The sequence below is a fragment of the Nipponia nippon genome, unplaced genomic scaffold (assembly GCF_047370975.1).
Source record: "Nipponia nippon isolate SJK-2023a ecotype South Korea unplaced genomic scaffold, ASM4737097v1 scaffold_3, whole genome shotgun sequence".
NCBI lineage: Eukaryota > Metazoa > Chordata > Aves > Pelecaniformes > Threskiornithidae > Nipponia > Nipponia nippon.
In genome coordinates, this window is record NW_028262347.1 from 99,243,498 (window position 1) to 99,263,603 (window position 20,106).

At 42.0% G+C, this 20,106-nt stretch overlaps 1 protein-coding gene across 1 annotated transcript; it reads right to left on the reverse strand.

The window, feature by feature from the left end:
* Positions 1 to 429: 429 nt before the first annotated feature.
* Positions 430 to 9,306, reverse strand: PPIF (peptidylprolyl isomerase F). The gene is made up of 6 exons (XM_087764900.1): positions 9,012 to 9,306; positions 6,788 to 6,818; positions 5,796 to 5,884; positions 3,498 to 3,594; positions 2,598 to 2,673; positions 430 to 2,179 (listed from the first exon to the last, which is right to left on the reverse strand). Exons 1-6 carry the CDS (start codon positions 9,198 to 9,200, stop codon positions 2,044 to 2,046), a joined length of 618 nt encoding a protein of 205 aa, XP_087621026.1. The 5' UTR covers positions 9,201 to 9,306; the 3' UTR covers positions 430 to 2,043.
* Positions 9,307 to 20,106: the final 10,800 nt, after the last annotated feature.

The following is a 20,106-nucleotide window of genomic DNA, read 5'->3' on the forward strand; positions in this document are numbered from 1 at the left end:
AGATGCTACATTCTTCAGGTCATCTCTGATCACCCAGCAAGGAAGGAGCTTTTCCTCAATTGTCCAGCAAAAAGCTGGAACTACCAACTTTTCAAAAAGGAATTTAAAAAAACACCCAGTAAATTTACACTTTCTGCATTATCTCTGCAAACTGATGGAATAGATCAGACAAGAGAACAGTCTTAAAACCTGAACCGCTATCCATATTCCAGATATTTCAGATCCACTAGCGAGAGGCGAAGCATGGCACCCCTACCCCGTTTCTCGCTGTGTATCTCTGAACGACAGCATGGCTTCTGAATATGACTGGATCAGACCCATCGCAAAGTGGACGGAACCGAATAGCCGAAGTAAACAGAACAGGTTTCAGCTCCTCACACTCCTGCTTTCAAGTAAGCGTGCAGAATCATATTTAAGAAAGGAACAGACTTTTTTTGTGGTAAAACTGTATTTAATTATTTTTCCATATACAAATTAAGAGAACACACACACACACACAAAAAAATCATTATTCTATCAAACTGAAATAAGCCAAACCAGCAGAAATTAATATTTCAAAAATACTACAAAGAAAGATGAAACAGCTACAGCAGAAAGAATAAAAAGCTTTTCAATTCCATTTTCTGCAAAATTACACTCTGAATACTACCTTGTGCACGCAAGAATGCAGCCCTCGGTGGAAAAAGAATCCAGTGCAAAATAGTTTTAAACCCACATATTATCAGACTGCAATGGAAGTAAATTCAAATTTGAGGAGAGCCATCACATTTTATTTTTCTCTTCAGTAACAAGATTATTGCACAAAAACAGTCAAGCGCTTTTTCCCCCAAGCATTAATATTTTACAGCTTTAGTGATTCTACAAGTGATGTTGTGAGGTTCCAACATTTGTTACTGCTCAAGCACTCCACATAAAAGGTACCCCTTTATACAAACGAAATGTGTTTTCTGATCAGCTCAATTCTTTCCTTCTCATGCATCAACCCCAACAATAATGATTCTGCTGCACCAATTAGGCCTTGTGATTTCGTGGTGACCAATTTTGACTTCTGTTGATGATGCATGAGAAGAAATCAATCCAAGTAATACCCAAGGTGGGCTGACTTTGCAGGACCAACAGAACAAAAAAAGCAATGAAACCTATTTCTCACTCAAGCAAGCTCACTATACTCTGATTATATTCTCAAAGTGCAAAATTAGGCTACCTATTGAGAACTGTGCTGTATTCCTCACAGAACCAGATCCCAGAGCAGAACTGCACTTCAAGTAAGTTCACAGTTGCATAATAAAGTCCCATGATCTTTTGGCTGATTTGTGTCTTATTGCCCAGGTAGAGCTCCAGAAGCAGCCTAACTCAACCTAATGCAATTTACTTAACCCAAAAGTCAAATTGCTCCATTGAAGCACGGTAAGGTAGAGTTCAGTTTTAAACAGTGGTCTGAAACTACAAAAAAAAAAAAATTAAAACAGAATTAATTTAAAAAAACCCACAACCCACATTAATTCTACTGGATAGACTTAAATTGAGACACAGAAAGAAAATGTCTGACAGTTGTGTGGCAGACAGCCTGGAGAGCACTAGTTAGTATTATTTTTTCAAAATGATGAGATGAACAACAGAATAGGCATTTATTAGCACCAAAGGAAACACAGTATTTCTCAATTTACATCTAACCCCCAACTATAGAACACTTAGTTGTCAACTCCACCACCGATGCTAACACCTGAAACATCCAAATACTAAGAACAGTGTCAACACTGCAGTCAGATATGCTCTGGGTGACCTTACTACTTCTTTCAGAATGCAATGGGACTCTACCAGATCAGTGTGACAGCGTGACTGCCAAGGTAGCTCACTTATAACATGCTTCAGTTATTGTTTTATGCTTTTAATCAATATTATTCAACATAAGTATAAAAGTTGGACCAAGTTAAATAGAAAATATGGTTCCATAGATGCTACTCATGGGATCAGAAATGTTTGGGTTTTTTTAGGATTCATTTTTCACAGCATCGAAGTTGTCCTGAACGGTAGGGCAAAAGGCTAGGACAGCTGGCCGCAGTCAGTAATGACAATCTTTTTGGAGGTCTTGCCGCTCTTGGAACCAAAGCTCTCAATTTTTTTCACGACATCCATCCCTTCCTTCACATGCCCAAAAACAACATGTTTTCCATCTAGCCTGTAAAACAAATAAACAAAGGCAGTTTTACTTAAAACAACGTAAAGACTGAACCAAACTGAGCTCAGTGAAGGGATGTTTGCAGATCTTCATAGCTCTCACCTGCTGATCAACTCTATGGCAAAGGCACAACTGCTCTACAAGTGACAGGAAATACTTCTAGATCTGGACCTTAGTAGCATTATGAGGGATAGCGGCCTTGTTACCCTCACAGCCCTTCCTCCCTCAAGTAGCACAAAACAATTTATTTTCCATTGTTAGTCAAGCAATTTGGAAATTAAAAAGAAAAACAAAACCTCCACAACAAAACAAACAAAAAACCATCAACCCACAAACAAAGAAAAACCCTAAGAAAACCCCAAACCCTCCAGATCCAGGCATCAATTCATCAGGTTAACACGCACGGCTGAGAACCTACCAGTCAGTTTTTGCAGTGCAAATGAAGAACTGAGATCCATTTGTATTGGGTCCTGCATTGGCCATTGAAAGAACACCTAGAACAGCAGAAGCAGCAACTTATTAGATTGGTGTAACAAGTATGCAGCGGAGAAGACAATTTTCCTCTGCACATTTAGACTAAAGATGGACAGACAGAAGATGTGATGGTCTCACATTGTCTCCAAATGATTTCTAATGCCAACTTCTTGTCTTTGACTATTCCCTTGAGCCCAGCCTCCCCTCTTTCCACAGCAAGAATGTTAGTAATATAATTAGTTATACACGCCCTGCATGTGATTAACATCAGGTAACCTCTACTGTGGTTCAACAGCAGCAGTGGTTTCCTGCGATGAGGATGTAACAATTTGAAAAAGAGAGACGATAGAATTCAATCAGACATTCTTATGCATGTCTTTTCCTTTGTTTTTTCTTGATTCAATTTGAGCTTAAAAGGACATGCCTGTGTTATCTAGTAAATAAGAAATCCCAGATTGCTTTGTTTCACTTCTGCAGTAATCAACTAAGTAAACATTCAAGCCTATGACTTACGAAAGAGGAAAATAAAAGCAGTGATTTCACCTTTGTAGAATTTGTAAGTAAAATGAAAAAAACTCCATACTTTATTTTGCACAGTCCCTTTTATAGTAGAGCAAGAGAGGCAACATCACCCACTACAGGCTGACCTATATTCGTACAGCAGTCTACACCAATAAGCACGTGCCAAGGACAACGCATTGTTCAACGTCCTTGATATTTCTGTAACTACCAAGTACCCCACACATCTAAAAAAAAAACTTATTTTTTTAAAGATATATCTTCATAAACAATGCTTCATTATAGGTTATAGTCATCAGAAGGTAGAAAGAATACATTTATTTACCAGGTCCTACATGCTTAAGTATGAAATTCTCATCTGGAAATCTACTCCCATAAATGGATTTTCCACCGGTTCCATTATGATTTGTAAAGTCACCGCCCTGAAACAGAAATGGCTATTAACTTTACTAGCACACAAGCATTATTTTACATCAGAAGTGACACTATTGAAAATATACTCACTTGCTCTAATTTAAAAGTAATAAAACCAGTAAATTTTCTTCAGGTTAAGAATGACTATGGTCACATGAGGATTTAAAACCACATAACCAGATGAAGATACAATCAAGCTGAAAGTAAATTTCTGCTTCAGATATTGCTGATATTCTCCAACTGACATCCATAACTCCGACAACCACCTTTCTGTGTTACCAGCCTTGCTCCCAAATGTGATGCAACAAATAGCAGTTATTTTAAGAGACGCTTCAAAGGCCTCAAAACAAAATCACCCAAATTCATTACCATAGGCCAGACCTGAAAACTTCCCCCCCCCCTTTCTTTCTCCCAACAGATATAAAAGCTGGTCAGGATCTCCATTATTACTATTTAGCATTTCTAGGTTTTGTTGTTTAAGTGTTACACCTGAGCTATTTTAAACTTCCCTCAGCTACATGCTGTTTGCTGGAATAGGTGTAACCACCCAACAAACAAAAAAAAAAAAACCCAGCCACAGTGACTCCCAAAGGTGGCTACTGAACACTGCTTCCAGCAACCTGCCATCTCCTCTCCCAGAAGGACACCACCCAAGCCGGCAAAGAACTCGCACCGAACAAGTATTTCATGTGATGTTCATCTTTCCATTCTCACCTTGAGCAATCTATTACAGGTGGTGTTACAGCTACTCCTACGCAGTCCCAGAAGTATGCTCTGCATGCTGTCTGCCATGTGGAGGCATCTGAATTGCCAAGTCCTGGGTATGATGACCTCCAATTAGGCTATACCAATTACCTGAATCATATTAACACTCCATCTCAACAAGTGGAAAGGCCTCTACTGTTTCCTCTCACTTTAAAATACCTGAAACCTATGACAGTATTTCCGCTTTGGTAATGACTACCAAGTAATTCCTAAACATCAATTCATCATCTCGCCGTACCATGGAGTAAACCACCTAATATCTTCATTTCGGGTCCATTTGTGGGGACAAAACAGGAGGCAAGGAGAACAGACTTACACAGAACTTCACAAATTAGTGGTAGAACTGAGAGCAGGATTTCTGTTTTTCTGACATTTATGTATTTCTGACCCCAGCAAGACTTCTAAACTTTGTCCCTTTGTCAGTATCACAAAACCTCAGTTTGCATTTCAAAGGCAAGAAAATAGGTCCTTTACAGCATGCTCATCCCCTTTCTCTTCTTAGAAATAGGTCATAAGATCAGGGCCTCTTATTCTGACAGCTGTACTTTTAGCTTTTTTTAAAAACAAAAAAAAAGTGAGGAGCGGGAACCATCACAGTCATCAGTTAATAAATAAAGCACACTTACTATAACCTTCATCTCAAATTTTTTACAGAGCTATCCTACAATGCAATGCTGTTGAAATGTAGCTTCTTTTAAGGGAAGACCACCAGTAATCATACAATCCAGTGCACTACAGCAGCTGAAATCCTGCTCATCTGCCAAGCATAGTAGAAAAAAGGCTTTCAAAAAGGCTTTTTCCAGTTTTGTTGTTGTTGTTGCTGTTTAAGAAAAAATTGCTAACGTGCATAGACTTTAATTCAGAATTTTGAAAGAGTCATCCTTTAAATCAAAACAAAATCCATTTCAGCTGTGTCATGCCAAAAATCTACCCCAACCAACCCTTCTGGTTCCCTCCTCCTCTCCATATTAGGGAGATGCTCAGAAAAAAAACAACCAAAAAACCCATTTGTTTAAAACACATTCTCTATTGTGAACAGATTATTCTACTAGGAATAAAGAATAGATATGTTGTTTTCTTAGCTCACTTAGAAAAGAAGGTTGATTGTCATTCTATGCACAAATGCTTCTCCCAAGCAAGTGCCATTTTGCCAAATATGCCCCACACAAGTGCACTGCTATACAACAGCAGAAAGCCTTAAGCCAGTTTTTTTAAGACAGTCTACACATAATTTACATTTATTTGTACACAAGATGTGCTAAGCAACAGCCATAGCAAAAAGATCAGAAACGCAAGTCACACTGTCACTTCTTTATTCTGTAGTTAGCAAAGGTTAGAGCAGAGCCACTTAAAATGTTACTACTAGTCTAATCGGTTCTAAAAATATATAAAAAACTTAAGAGATACATTTAATAGCAAAAGTAAAAAAAACCCCAAATGTTACCTGGCACATAAACGAAGGAATCACTCTGTGAAAAGTGGATCCTTTATACCCAAATCCTTTTTCACCAGTACAAAGAGCTCTAAAGTTTTCTGTGAAAACAAAGCATAACATATTATTTTGCCATACACGATACGTAATATAATCAAACACAACTAGATTAACTATGTCCCAAGTTTACACACTTGAAAAATTTTATAGTATCTTTAAGGTATTATTGATTTATTAGTTGTTTTCATACTTTAAAAAAACCTCTGTTATAAAGCTAAGGAAACAAGCCTTGTTTAGCCTCAGAACAGGGTACAAACACAACCCTTTTCCATCTTATCTCCCTTTTATTTTGCTGTTATATCTTAACTCCAACCCCCGCCTCCCCAAACCCACCACTCTGCGAGTCAAAGACTTCATTTTCTACTTTTATGCCTTTGTTCTCTATAGTAATTGTGAAGATGATACTTTCTTTTTTTTTTTTTTTTTTTTTTTTAAGGATATTGATCTACTGGGAATTGAAAGAAAAGTACAAGTTTTTCAGAACCACTAAATAAACACATAAGGAAGGAAACACCTGATAAAACACAAAAACTTTGTAACATGAGTGCACTGATGAGCTAGTGACGAGGAAAACAAAACCCTATATGCTCTTTGGAAACTCTAAGAGACACCACCCCTTTGATTTACCCTTTCCCATTTGCTTCGGGGTTTGATTTTAATGCAAAGTAATGTGTTTTTAAACATATTTATTCACCACTGATAATCAAACATATGGACGGTACTGTCTTGGCAAAAAATTACAAAATGAAACTATTTCGAACAACAAGAAATTACAACTCCTCACTAGCACTGTTCTGACAAAGTTCGTATCATATTTCTCTATTCAATAAATGGAGATGGAATATGGAAATAGTTTCCAAAAGGTAACAGAATATTCTTGTTCCTGAAAATCACAATCTAAACCTTAAATATTTAAGTACGAAATTCTGGAGATGCCGCCTTACCTGCTGTCTTTGGAACCACGTCAGCTTTCAGCTGTTAAAGAAAAATAAACAAACAAATTAGCAAGTCTGCTTTTTCATACATACATAGGAAAACTTCTACATGGGAGGCTAGTACAACTGCACCCTCTTCCCAAGGTGATGAGCTATCTGAAATCACACGCCACCCAAAATTCCGAGAACACCTTAAGACTTTCCAAGCATTTGGCTAGTAATTAAAAATATCCCCTCAATGCAAAATTTGGCCAGTTAATGAAGAGTAACTTGAGCAGTGTCTAATGATTTCATTGATCCACACAATAATTTAGCAATAACTAAGAAGAATCTTTATGGTGGACCCCAAGGATCAAAGCCAGTTTGGATACAACTGGAGAGATCAAAGTCTGCCCAGCACAGAGCCATCCATTGAAATCTGCAGAAAAGGCAAAGGAAAAAGAAGAGCAGAAACTGTGTATCAAAACTGAGTCATGATGTTACATACACATTTATTACCAGAAAAAATTTCTGATTTTGATGGGTGTGCATCTTTTTACTAATCTTAAAAATGTATAGTGTTACAATTGCCTGGAAAAAGTGACATAAAAATGGGTGTATCAGGTCCGACCAAAGTTTCATCTAGTCATGCATCCTGACAGCGGCCGGCAGCAGACGCCTGCAAACAGCATGGCTGCGGCAAGAAGTTAATGTTCCTTCCCTAGGATGCTCTCCCCGGATGCCTATAATTTGCAGCTGAATTTAACCACAACTTAGCCAAAGATTCAAGGTGGTGCTGCAATACCTTCAGATATTCTGTAAACTGGGCACACTAAAAGTCTTTAACGTGGAAATGAAATGCTGCCACAAGAAATACAGTCACATTAATGCTCTTTTTTATAATACCATCCAGTTATTTACTAATCTCACTAATGAATAAAGAACTCACACAGCAATATTTTTACCTATGACTCCCTCAAATGCTGCCTCCTGAGAACATGAGAGCTGGTAGTATCCACTTAATCTATAGGCTGACACTTTCAATGAAGAAAAATGAATTGGGCTCCAGCCTCAAGAGAAACCCTTTTAGAAAGAACCCTTATGAACTAGGGTTTTAAAAATCTACCAGTACAGACCCAACGTGGGTGCTGGAGGCAGAAGGCCGCACTGAATTCCCTCAGCAGGCAGCAATTCGGAAGAGCAGCACTCCCTCTCCGCACGGTTCTGGAGCGCAGCCCTCGTTCCTCCCCATGCTCGACACATCTACTCAGAGGCACGTGCCCGGCCCTAAGGATACGCGGTATACCACAATTAAAGTCTCGCCATTTATTGTGCTTTTCGTAAGAGTAGAGTGTACCGCAGCTTTCCTGTTCAGGCCTTCTTTACAGGGTTGGGTATTTCAGAGACTGAAATTTCAATGATAAAGCTAGCTGGTTGTTGAGCTAGCTGCCAGTTCAAACAGAGCTGTGCAAACTTTTCAATACACGCGAAGGAGGAAGCTCAAAGAGGCAGTACCTCAGAAAACCGAAGACTAAGAATCAAGCTATAAGCACACAGGAAAAAAAAAAAAGGAAAAGAGAGGACGAAAGCGAAGAGCGGCTGCAGGCCCCAGCGGGCGCGCTGCCCCAGGAGCAGGCCAGCCCTGGGCAGCCAGGCGAGGGCCCGGCCGCTGGCTGACAGCGCAGGACCCCCAGGGCCGTGCTGGGGCTTCGGCCGCTGGGTCACTTCTGGGACCACGCGGGGCTCTCTCAGAGGAGCGGTACGCGTCAGCAGCAAGTTTGCTCTTGTCCAGCATTTCAGCTGTCACACTGGGGTGCAAAGTTTTCTTCCACTGAGGCTCCCTCCATCTCAGGGGCCGCAGTCACCGCCGAGCACTAAGCCCCACAGACCCGTCCCGCGGGGATGCCTTACTTACTGACTGCTGACACAGGCCAGCCTTATCGCGACACACCGACGGCAGCTGCCCCACGCCAGCCCTCTTCCGACCCCTGCTCGCCTCCCACCTGGGAGGGAGCCACCTCACCGCCCTCTCGCCCAGGGAGCAGAGCCCGGGCAGCGGCCCCGGCAGCCGGCGCCGGTCGCCGCGCCAGCCGCCCCCCCCCCGCCCCGCGGGCCTGCCCTGACCTTGCCGCTCACCGGCCGCCATGCCCGGGCGCCGCGCCGCCCTCGGCTCCCCGGGCACCGTCCCTTGGGCCCCGGCGCCAGGTGAGCTGCCGGCAGCCCACGCCCCCGTGGCAGCCCGGGCCGCCCCTACCTCCAGCACGACGCGTCCCAGCGGCTGGTTGTCGGCGCCCACGTCCAAGTACACCACCGGGTTCGGCGGGCCGGCGCCGGCCCCGCAGCAACCGCGGGCTCCGGCTGCCCACATGCAGGCGAGCCCCGGCGGCGACAGCAGGTCCCCGGGCGGGCGAAGCAGGCGGCGGGCGGCGTTCAGCGCCAGCATGCCGCGGGCGGGCTGACAGACACCGACACACACACACACGCGGCCGCCGCCGCCTTTTAAGGGCTCGGCCGCGGCGCCACAGCGCCCGCTGGGGGCGGTGCGCAGGGCAAAATGGCGGCGGGGCTGCTGTGGGGCAGCGAGGGCAGAGGCGCCCAGCGGCGGCGGAGCTGCCGGTGCCCGCCGGCTGCGGGGCGGGTTCAGCCGCGGGGTGCCGGCGGCCGGCTCCGCAGGGAACCGGTGCTTTCCCCTCACAACGGGCCGTCGCGGGCTCGGGCTCCCTCAGGGCCGCCAAGCGGGACCTGTGCCGTCCTCTCGCCGCCTGCCATTTCGCGATCGTTTTTAGGGGCCGGTGGGGTTTTGTTTGTGTGTTTGTTTGGGTTTGGGGGGGTTTTTTTGCACATTTCCTCACAGCCCCTTACCCCAGGGATCAACAGTGATGGGAAGTTTCTAAAATTTTGCAATTCCGTGCCGATGCCTTTGGCCTTGTGCCGCAGGCCCCAAGGGGAGCAGCTCGGCGGGAAAGGCCGGGCTGCCGCCATCACGTACACAGGATAATTGGGTGCAGGGGAGAAATGGGAGTCATGGGCTGCCCGTGCCGCGTTACTCACCGACAGCACCCAGGGAATTACATCATGACACATGACGAAACAGATGGGTGCGCCTGAGCGTGTACCTGTGGTGTCACCCTGGCATTGCAGACCCCTGGGGTGCCCGTGACATCGTTTCATAGCCTGACCTTGGCTTTGCCAGGAAACCTGCCTGAGGGATTGCAAAAGTGAGTAGTAGTAGTCCAGGTTAATTGGTTTATAAAGGGAAATACTGTTCATGGTTTATATGAAAATAACAACATTTATCATTTTAGTTTTCCCAACTTAGTAACTTAGATAAAAATACTTAGTACATATTTTAGTCATATTCAGATGTTATTTTGAAATCCTCTCCAGTTGCCATCCTGATTCTGTATATAAGAACTTTGAAAAGTTTTTCAAATTCTTAATGCTACAAAATGTCTTTGGTTTGGTCCTGGTCTGTGAGGTCAAAGAAAGCTCTTCCATCAGCATATCAGCAGCAAGACGACTCCTCTCATAAGCAAGTATATGTTGTCTCAAAAACTAGTCCTGTTATATTTTACAATCTGCATACATTTTATTTCATCCAAATGATTAACAGTGCAGTTCCACGCTGCTAGGTGAATGACAGCCTACCATTACTGTATCCGCCCTTATTCAGCCAGCAGTCGTATCGCTAACACAAGCCCCCTGGTACCAGAGACCAACTTTTTTTCACTGAAAAGAAACAGGAAAAGAACTTCTGTTCTCCATGACAAGCTCACGCAAGTATGCTGCACCTACAGTGGTCTGCCCCATTACACCTGAAGCAAAGGACACCCAGTATGCCTGATGCTTCTCATATATGATAAACCTTGCAGTTAACGGGACACAACTGGACCATTGAGCCTCTGCAAAATGAACTCTGCACATATATGACATTCTGTTCTGCTTGCTCTGCTCTTTCAGCTTCCCAGATGGAAATAGGCTTTGTATGAAGACATTTCTAAAAAGGATGCATGGTTTTAGAGAGATTATTTTAAGGCAGTAAGTCACCAAAACTAAATAGCATTTATCTATAGTACTGCAGGCTGCCCTTGTTAAAAATTATAGCCCTTGCATGTGAGAAAAGGGTTCATAAAGTGATTCTTAAAAAAAAAAAAAAAAGACAATCAAGGGTGATTCTAGTAGTTATACACCTGTAACGTTCACATTCCTTGTATTATAAATTAAGTTATTCTAGTGAAGGTTAGAGTAACACAACCATGTAATAGGGTATGACAGAATCACACAAGACAGCCCCTACACAAGGAATAGTAAACTTTCAATCCCACTTAAGTTCTTTGTTGTCCAGCAGCTAAAAGTGGCTTCATCAGTGACATTCACTGAATCATCAGAAAGCTGTCAATCAAGGCACTGCCCTGACCACAGAGTTCAGGGCAGAACTACAATGTACAATTACAGACGACTGAGAAACCCTAGATGAATACCGTTTTTCAGGCACACACTCCAGAGAGACCCATACTTCAGACCTATTAAGTGGAAGAACATCGGGGATAAATTTAGCAAGTTAAGAGTTTTGAGATAGCAATTCAACAGCTGGCGGTATCGTAGGGATGACGATAGCACGTACCATGCATTATAACTACAGAACCATGTTAGGCTATGCCAAAGGGTCCATCTTGTCCCAAATCCTGTCTCAAAGGACTGCCCAAGGAAGAGCGAAAACAGAGGAGGGGTGTGTTACGGGCCAGTACGCTTTCAATGTCTTACTGCTTCCACTTCAGAGAACTTCCCAAGTTGGATGCAACTTTGGTATGTAGTAATCTTTTTTTTTTTTTTTTTTTTCTGTGTACTTATCCACTCATTGGATGTGTCTTAACTTGCAGCTTGTAGCATCAGCAGCTTCCTTGGCAATGAACTGGAAGCTGCCCTTCCACAGGCCTGCTGCCCAGCGCATCAAGAATCTGTTTTGAATATTGCTCCTATTAGCTTCATCTAACGTGCCCTACTTCTTGCACTGGAGGAGACAAGTTGATTGGTATCCATCATTGTCATATTGTGCATCATTTTAGACCTACATCTTTTCTGCTCTCAGTCATTTCTTTTCAAGACTGCAAAGTCACAGCCAACTCAATTATTATTTATAAGAAAGCTGTTCCGTGTCTTTGGGATCATCTTTATTGCCCTTCTCCGAGCTGTTTCCACTTTTATGGATTTTTTGAGATGAGTGGATCTTTGCACAGTATCCAAGATAGGGTTGAACAGTGACTTTATACATACAGTGCCGTGCCAGTGTTTTCTATTCCTTTACTAATAATCTAAAGGTGTTTTTTTTCTTTTTTAGTAGTAGCTAAATCAGTATGCGTTTTCTAGCTACCTTGTCATATCCTCTCAGCTTCAAGTCCATTTTTGGGAAATGATAACTTCACTTAATCTAATCATCAATCTGCTTATTCTCTAGTGACCATAAAAAACCTCACACTCTTTTTAATATTGTTTTAATTGTAGTAGCCACTCGAAGCCCAAACCAAAATTAGCCCTTGGGTGTTAAGTTCTATGCATACCCATAACAACAGACAGTTCTGGCCCTGAAGGATTTATTATTTAATAAACAAGACAAAACATGAGAAAAAGCAAATACCATCTTATTTCACACTTGGGAAACAGCGGCAGAACAGCTTTGAACTGTTTTGCTAAGAGATCACAGGTGTCTTTGGCAGAGCAAACAATGCAGTTTTCCTCATTTGCAGGCCTTGGTGAGAAGGCAAAGCAACTCACTCTCACAGTGGTGATTTTTTTTATTTGGGAATATGGACTGAATTATTATCTCTAGGCTTACTCAATAAAGCTACTAAATCACTCGTTATGGTCTACTCCTGCACAGTCGGATGAATTAAAACTCATGCAGACAGTATGACTAGGAACTTGTGAGTGCGTTACAGAGGTCACTTTCCCAGAAGGACAGAAAACATGCTCCAGAAGCTCTGTCAAAGACCACCCTAGATCACTACCAAATGAGGCTTGGAGCTAGCTCAGCAAATTGAAATGATTTTAGAGGAGCTTTGAACACATGCATTCGAAGGTATGTTCATCGTTGAAATTCTGCAACATCTGGCTAAGAGGGAAGCACATTTGGCTAGAAAATGAGCGCACCTGGTGTCCCTGCGCTATACAAGATAAGCACGAGAATGTGGCGGCATGGACAAAAGTCAAGATAGATGCTTCAGCAGAGCTCTCAGGGAGATGGGTACCCGCCCTGCAGATTTCATCATTCTCTCTCCCCTCCACCAATCTCAGAAGACAATATAGAAGTTACAGACAGATAAACAAGGAGGACCCGTTTGATATAACTTTCTAAATAGGTATTTTTAGAAACACACCTATTAAAGGACCCTTCTTATGTCCTAGCAGAGACGTTCCTGCATAGGAAAAAGAACCTTAAATGACACAGTAACAAGTCTTTCATATTGATACATTGCTTACAACTTAAAAGTCTTCACAAACAAGATCATGAAGGAACTGAGTAAACATTACCACCATTGTGCCAAGATGGACAGGAAACAACAACAGCAGTTAAGTGGCTCTTCTAAACAAACAGAAGGAATAAATGCTTGAAACATGACCTAAATTTGGGGATTTTGATTTCAAGGGGCTTGAAATGGTGTTACCTCCCAGCAGACAGACACTGCACAGGTAAAAAGGTGATATGCGTTTCTAACTGCCTGACTGCGTGCCTACTTGTCTGTGACACAGGAATGTAGGTTAATGGTATTATTCAATCTTGGATTGCTGCTGTTGGGTTGATCTTGGCAGCTGGGGCAAGATCACATTTTGCAACCTACCAATGGCAAGAATGCAACTACATGCAACTCCTCTTTGTCTGTGGCACGCTTTGATACGCTCTTCATGGGCCTGTATGCTTAGACCATGCAAATAAAAACTCAAAGATAGACTGCAGCCATCTACCATTAAGTGGATTTCACAGGAACATCACTTGATACTGTGATACAGGGAATTCCCATGGTATTCATTTTAGCATGGACTTTAAGAAGCCTTGCACATCTGGGACCTAGTTATCTCATGGACCCTGCTAATCTGGACTGTTAGTAGAGGGAGAGGTCATACTGGGACTCAGCTTGATTTTAAGTGGGGAGAGCGGGAACTTGCAGTGGGCACTCCCACCCTCCACCTGCAGAGCCTGGATGTGCTGCACTTCAAAACACTCATTGTATTTTTTTCTTCAAGGTTTTGGCTAAGCTAGAAGATGAGCGGGAAAGGATTTCTGTGATCTGTATCTGTGATATGCATTTATTTATGAATGGGGACTAGAGTGGGGGAGATGGTGAAAGACCTTTCCATTATACTAAGGGATTGCAGTGTGAAATTAAATCATGCAAGAGCTCAAAGGGCATAGAGTAGCCACACAGGTACATTTACAGATAAAAAGAAAAAATGCTAATAAATATTTCCCCCGATCAAGGTTTCCTCCTAGGAACTTGTAGTAACCTTCTCTCCAGCACACACTGTACATAAAGGAGGAGTTTCCCCACATGACTTCATACTAATTACCTACAAATAGTCATACAAGAAAAACCTCAATCCACTCATGCTCTTTACAGTCGTGATTAGCATTTCTGTTTCAGAAGTTCTGAGTGACATTGCTTGCTCGGAATTCATTACTCAATCTCCCTGCATAATGTATGGAAACTCACTGCTAATATGTCGGATTACACAGCGCCTTTACGCCGTGCCCAGGGCACCTTGCAGCTGCCTGCAGCTTCTCAGAAGGTTGTCCGTACACCAATACGGCCGGTCCATGAACATTTACGGATAGATCACAACAGCCTGGCGAGGCATGCAGGACATTTTAAATGCATGGGTTTAGGCTACAAGAAAAATGCAGCTGTTACTCCCAGTGGACTCACAAAGCTTCAGGACACCTAGATAGGTGGTTTGTCTGTGGGTGGGTGGGGAGATGCTTTGCATGCTTATGAAACAGTATTAAGACACAACAAAAGTTACAGGAGCCCTTTATCTTATAAAACACAGAAATTTCAATTATAACAGAACTTGAAATTTACAGGGATCAGTTTAGTTTACTTACCTGTGAGGTACCACTGCTGGTCTGAGGAGCCAGTAGTAAGGTAATAGTATCAGAAATACTTTTAGAATTGACTAGTCATTCTACTTCATCTTGTATGAGTAAGATGGGTCTGGAGCTGGGGATGATATTACTGAAAATGAAATTGCTCAGGAGTTACTCATCAGAGGAGACTCTTACCAGCTCCTTCCCGGGGAGTGGAAGTCAGCACCGCATCGCCCCCTGCTCCATCCCAAGAGGCTGTTGCAGCACCCACTTGCATGGAAACCTACATCTGTTCTCTCACCACTACCAGCTCCTGCCGTGCCTCATCTTTTCTCTTGCTGACTCCATTGACCAGGTCTCATTTCTGTGATACAACAAATACACAACTGATAAAACTGAAACCAGAGGAGTACCGACACTTCCTATAGTAACTGTCAAGAACACTAGAAAATGCAACCAGGTGAAAGAAAGGGGAAGAACATCACACATTTAGCATTTTAAGACTGACAGGGTGTGGTAATATGACACTCTAGGTTGAGGTGCATTTTAGAAGTTAATTTTACTTACAACTCAAGTGGGAAATGGTTGTGCTGTTCACAGAGGCACGGGGCCGTGTGGGACCCATGGTCCCATGCAGCACATCACCAGCAGCACCCCAGATTCCCAACTATATGTTTTTCATTTCCCACCCCTGCTATAGTACTTGATCTTTTAAAATTATTTTCTCAGGGGTATTTGGTTCAGTTTGGTCCCTTTTCTGATCTTATCCCCTCCCCAGTATTTAGCAGCTTTCTACACAATTATTTTCCTTACATTGTCATATCTTCATGACCTTTCTTCTCTACGCTGTTTCTGAAGAGCTCTGCTTTAATCGGCTGCCTGGTAAAGCCTTGGGTTTTCCTTGAATTTGTCTTGTGTGTAAATCTGAACAATGACTCTTTGAGGTAACAGCTGCCTCTGTACCTTGTACAACATGAATTATCCTGTCTGCGCTAAACTAATTCTAACAATACCCATAGTTTTGAGACATGTTTTTTAGTTGTACAACTTCACAACAGGAGTTGAACGCTAAAAATGGTCAGATAGCATCAGTTGGAAGAAGAATCACCCAGAAATTCAAAGCTTCACAGATGTAACAAGACTAAAAAAATTCCACCAGTTTTTCTAATTAACGATTCTGCTGGAACCAACCTCACAATACAGAATCTCTCAAATTCCTTTCTGCTTTTTTTGCAATTTCACTACAGAAAGGATTGCTGACCATCAGCATGTAACAGCATTACTCCATTAGCTAGCATGGAACATTATGACATACTTAAATGACATAATTGCATGTGACAATCATCTGAATGCACAATGTCCCACCAACTGAGCTAACAAGTTGTCAGATGCAAATTAACGTGTGTCACGTTTACAACTGAAGAACATCATTTTTGGATAATGAGATGTTTGGTGAAATACCTAAAGGCTCAGGGTAAGAATTTCTATCAGCATTCAGAGGAGTCAGGAGTCCAGGTTTCCTTAACTCTTGATTCTGTCTCAGTGTCACTGTTCCACATTTTGCCATCGGTTTGATAGTGGCAATATGAAAGTAATGCTTCTTCCCAGAGGGACCATCATTCGTAATTTAGAAAGGAAAACTGCTAGCCAGATAGGCTTTCTTGTGAAGCAACGTATTCTGCATAACTTTATGAACTGGCTGTTTTCACCAGTCACTAACTAGGACAGCTAATCAGATGGGTACATGGGTAAATCCAAAATTCACTGATTTTCCACGTACAAATGTACATCCTGAGAAATACAGAAGCAATGAACAAGGAAAAAATGAGCATTGATTATAAATTTGAAACGTAAGAATAGTTGGTGAAAATTTCCATCAATTTAGATAGGCATTAAAACCCCAATAGACTTCAACTCCAGCATTTCAATAGTTTTTGCAAACCAAATGAAGGGAGAAAAAAAAAAAGGAAGATGAATACAACCCTAACAACAGTCTGTATATTTAAAAATATCTTTCACTTCTTCTAGTGTTTGACTAATTAAAATTTATTAAAATTAACAACCTGTCTCCATATTCACAATAATCGATGTGTTGATATGTGAACAAGGTGACAAATGAAATTAAATGTTCCAGAATAGTTCAACAAAATCCAAAAAAAACCAACATCGTGAAACAACTGTGGACAAACAGGAGAGTTTAGATTGTAAGATTCAATTAAAAATGTAATTGGTCAAAACTCTGACCTAGGGGAAAAACAGAATTGGTAATCCCCAAATGCTTAGAATGTCTAACGAAGCCAAAAAAGTGTAGAGAGACCAGTGTATTTAAAAGTAGGAGATACTAGTGGTTCTAGAGAAGCTAACTTTACTATGTGTAACTGGATCTATCAAAAAATAGGGTGAGTTCAGTAATTGGAAAGATACTGGACAAACCAAGCAGACATATTCAATAAACAGGGGGAAGAGCTTAGTCTCGTCTAGTCCACACACTTAGAAAAGGGTTTTAACAGAAGGATAGACTGAAAGAGCAGAAAACCAATTATTATGATTTAGGGAAGGAGCTTCTGGAAATGCAGACGAGCCACGTAGCAAACAAACCAGTACGCCCATCTGTACGATTCTGTGTGCTAACGCCTGTAGGAGTCATGATGTAATTGCTGCCTGCTTGCTTTATAAATGAAATGGCGTAATTAATTAGGTTCCTTGTGGACTGTTTTTACGTTCCCCTGCAAAATTCTGTATACTGATGAGACAAGATACCTCAGCAGAAGATTTCTGAGGTCTGTCTGATACAAGAAAAATCCTGTGTTCCTTTTAGAGAGAACAAATGTGAATAGCGCATTGACATAATGACAGACGTTAGGAGTAATATCCTACATAGAATCGGTAGGATTTCAGTCACATAGGAAGTGGAAAACTGTAATAAGGTGACATGCTGGTAATAATTCAAAATGTAAAAAAGAAAGGTAATCGTTTGTGACTGGAAGTTCACAATACAGGAAGAGTTGTAGACTTGGAATTTAAGCAGGTAAGAGGCAAGTGGGTTCTGGTTAAATATACATACAAATAAGAGGCTAGGTACACAAATGTAAAAGTACGTTAATTAGTTTTAAAGGAAAAGAGAAGGATAACAAATGAGAGCATTATATATAGCACATCAGGTGAGAGTGTACAACCATTTTACATGCTGCCTAGCTTGCTTCTTTAACGGAAAGCAAGCAGCTCTGTTTACAGACAGGAGTCCCATCCCCGCTGTCCAAGCAGAAAACACACGGGGGTCCTGTCCTTCCTTCTTCCGTGTTTCTAATGGTTTTCAGTCTCTTGCTCCTGTGAAAGGCATGATGAAGACCATGGCAACAGAATACGAAGTGGATAACCAAAATAATGTGATTCAGAGGTCCATACTGATTAGGAAGAGTAGAGAAAAAACGTAGGGAAATAAGAGCGCTTTGAAGTTGTTCGACAATTGATAAGCACAGTGACAAGCCGAGAAGTCATAGACAGATACTCACGTAGGCGGCTGCCTGGAGGCGCTCGCAGAACGCACGACGCACAGAACACGCTGCCAGAACGCGGGGTGGGAGACACGGCATCAACCGGATACAAACATCACACCTATCCTGGGGTCCTCAGGTGACATCTGGGAGAAACTCCGCTGTCGGAATTGTCGTAGCCTCCTCAGACTTCAAAGTAAGCTTGAAAAATGTACAGCGCTTAAGGACATCCTTCGAGCTCTTCGTGCTTTTATCCATCTGTACAGTACCGAAGCGGGTTTGCACAGCGCCTCGCTGACACTTCTTGGGAGCTTCCAGGAAAACAGAACACCAAAACCAAAATATTCATTAATTATTGGCTGGAGTGGATAAATATTTTTTTCTGTTTCACTACTGAGTGCACTGTAACGCAGTTTTATTACGTTATCCTAAAAGCCCATTGTAATGGGTAGTGCCAGCGAGCAAGGCAGAAGTTGAGAGTCAGAAACAAACTATTTTTCTCAATTTTGAGAAAATAAATCTCCTGTCTAGATTTTTATGTATGTATCTGTATATATGCTTGTGTGTATCTCAATCAACAATAAGGACTTGCGTCCTTGTGGAGCTGTGGAGTAATTGCTATATCTCAATTACATACTCGTATAGATACTCATATTCTGAAATGGTTAGGTTGTTCCTATATATTTGAATGCACTTCAAAGGTGGGTTTAGACTAAACGCTTCCACAAATGCCATATAGAAATACAGAGGTACTCAGTAATTCTGTATTAAAACAAGTTCTCAGATGCGAAGTGACCGGCACCTGTGGCTGCGGCCAAGTACAGGTGTAGCGCTCTGCCGGGACAGGAGCTGTGCATGCCACGGCTGGTGTTGATACGACCCTGTGTGTGTTCCTTGTGTCACGATACTGTCTGCTTACAGTTAAACTGGCAGGTAAATTAAGCAGACTTTGTAACTCAAAGGCTGCATTTTGAAATCAAGTCCTTCAACTTTAAGATGGGGATGCATAAAAAAAAAAAAATAAATCTCATTTTAGTCCTCTTCTAAGGCCACTAATTTCACTTTAATGACAGGCTCCAATTGAAAGGAAAGCATCAAACTCATGAGAATTTAAAATGACGACGAAGCTAACCATCTCTTGTGTGGGATGTTTAATCCCTCCACACGTGCCAACACCAGAGACAAGCCCTCCTTTCCTCTTATATTCATATCATGCAAAGATTTCACCTCAAAGTAATTATTACTTGTTTAGGCGATACGTACGCAGGGCGCTGCGTACGGAACTGGACGTCACCAATACCTCGCTCGCAGGGACTTTTTTCCACGTGATCCCGTGCCTATCAGTAAATTTGAATTCATAATCTTTTATTCTGTGTCTCTTCCAGGGTGGTTCACACCTTTCCCTTCCTGCTCCCCGAAAAGGTACATCCCGGGCAACCGACCGCCACGTTAACAGGCTCCAGGCAGGGCGAAGGGGAAGCCGGTCGTTTCAAAAAGGAACGCAAGATTTATGAAGCAGCTGCATCCCGCGCAACGGACTTCCCCGTTAACACAAACCAGGCAAGGCAAAGGGGAAGCTGGTTGTTTCAAAAAGAAACTGAAAATTTACAAAGCAGCTGCCAATTAGCCAGACCTTACTTTTGCAAATTTATTTAGGAAAAAAAAATTAACATGAGCAAATGAGAATACTTCAGTGTTACAACAGAGTATATAAATGTCTAGCAATAGTCAAATAATTTGATCTTTAAATACAAAATAACCACATGAACACCTAA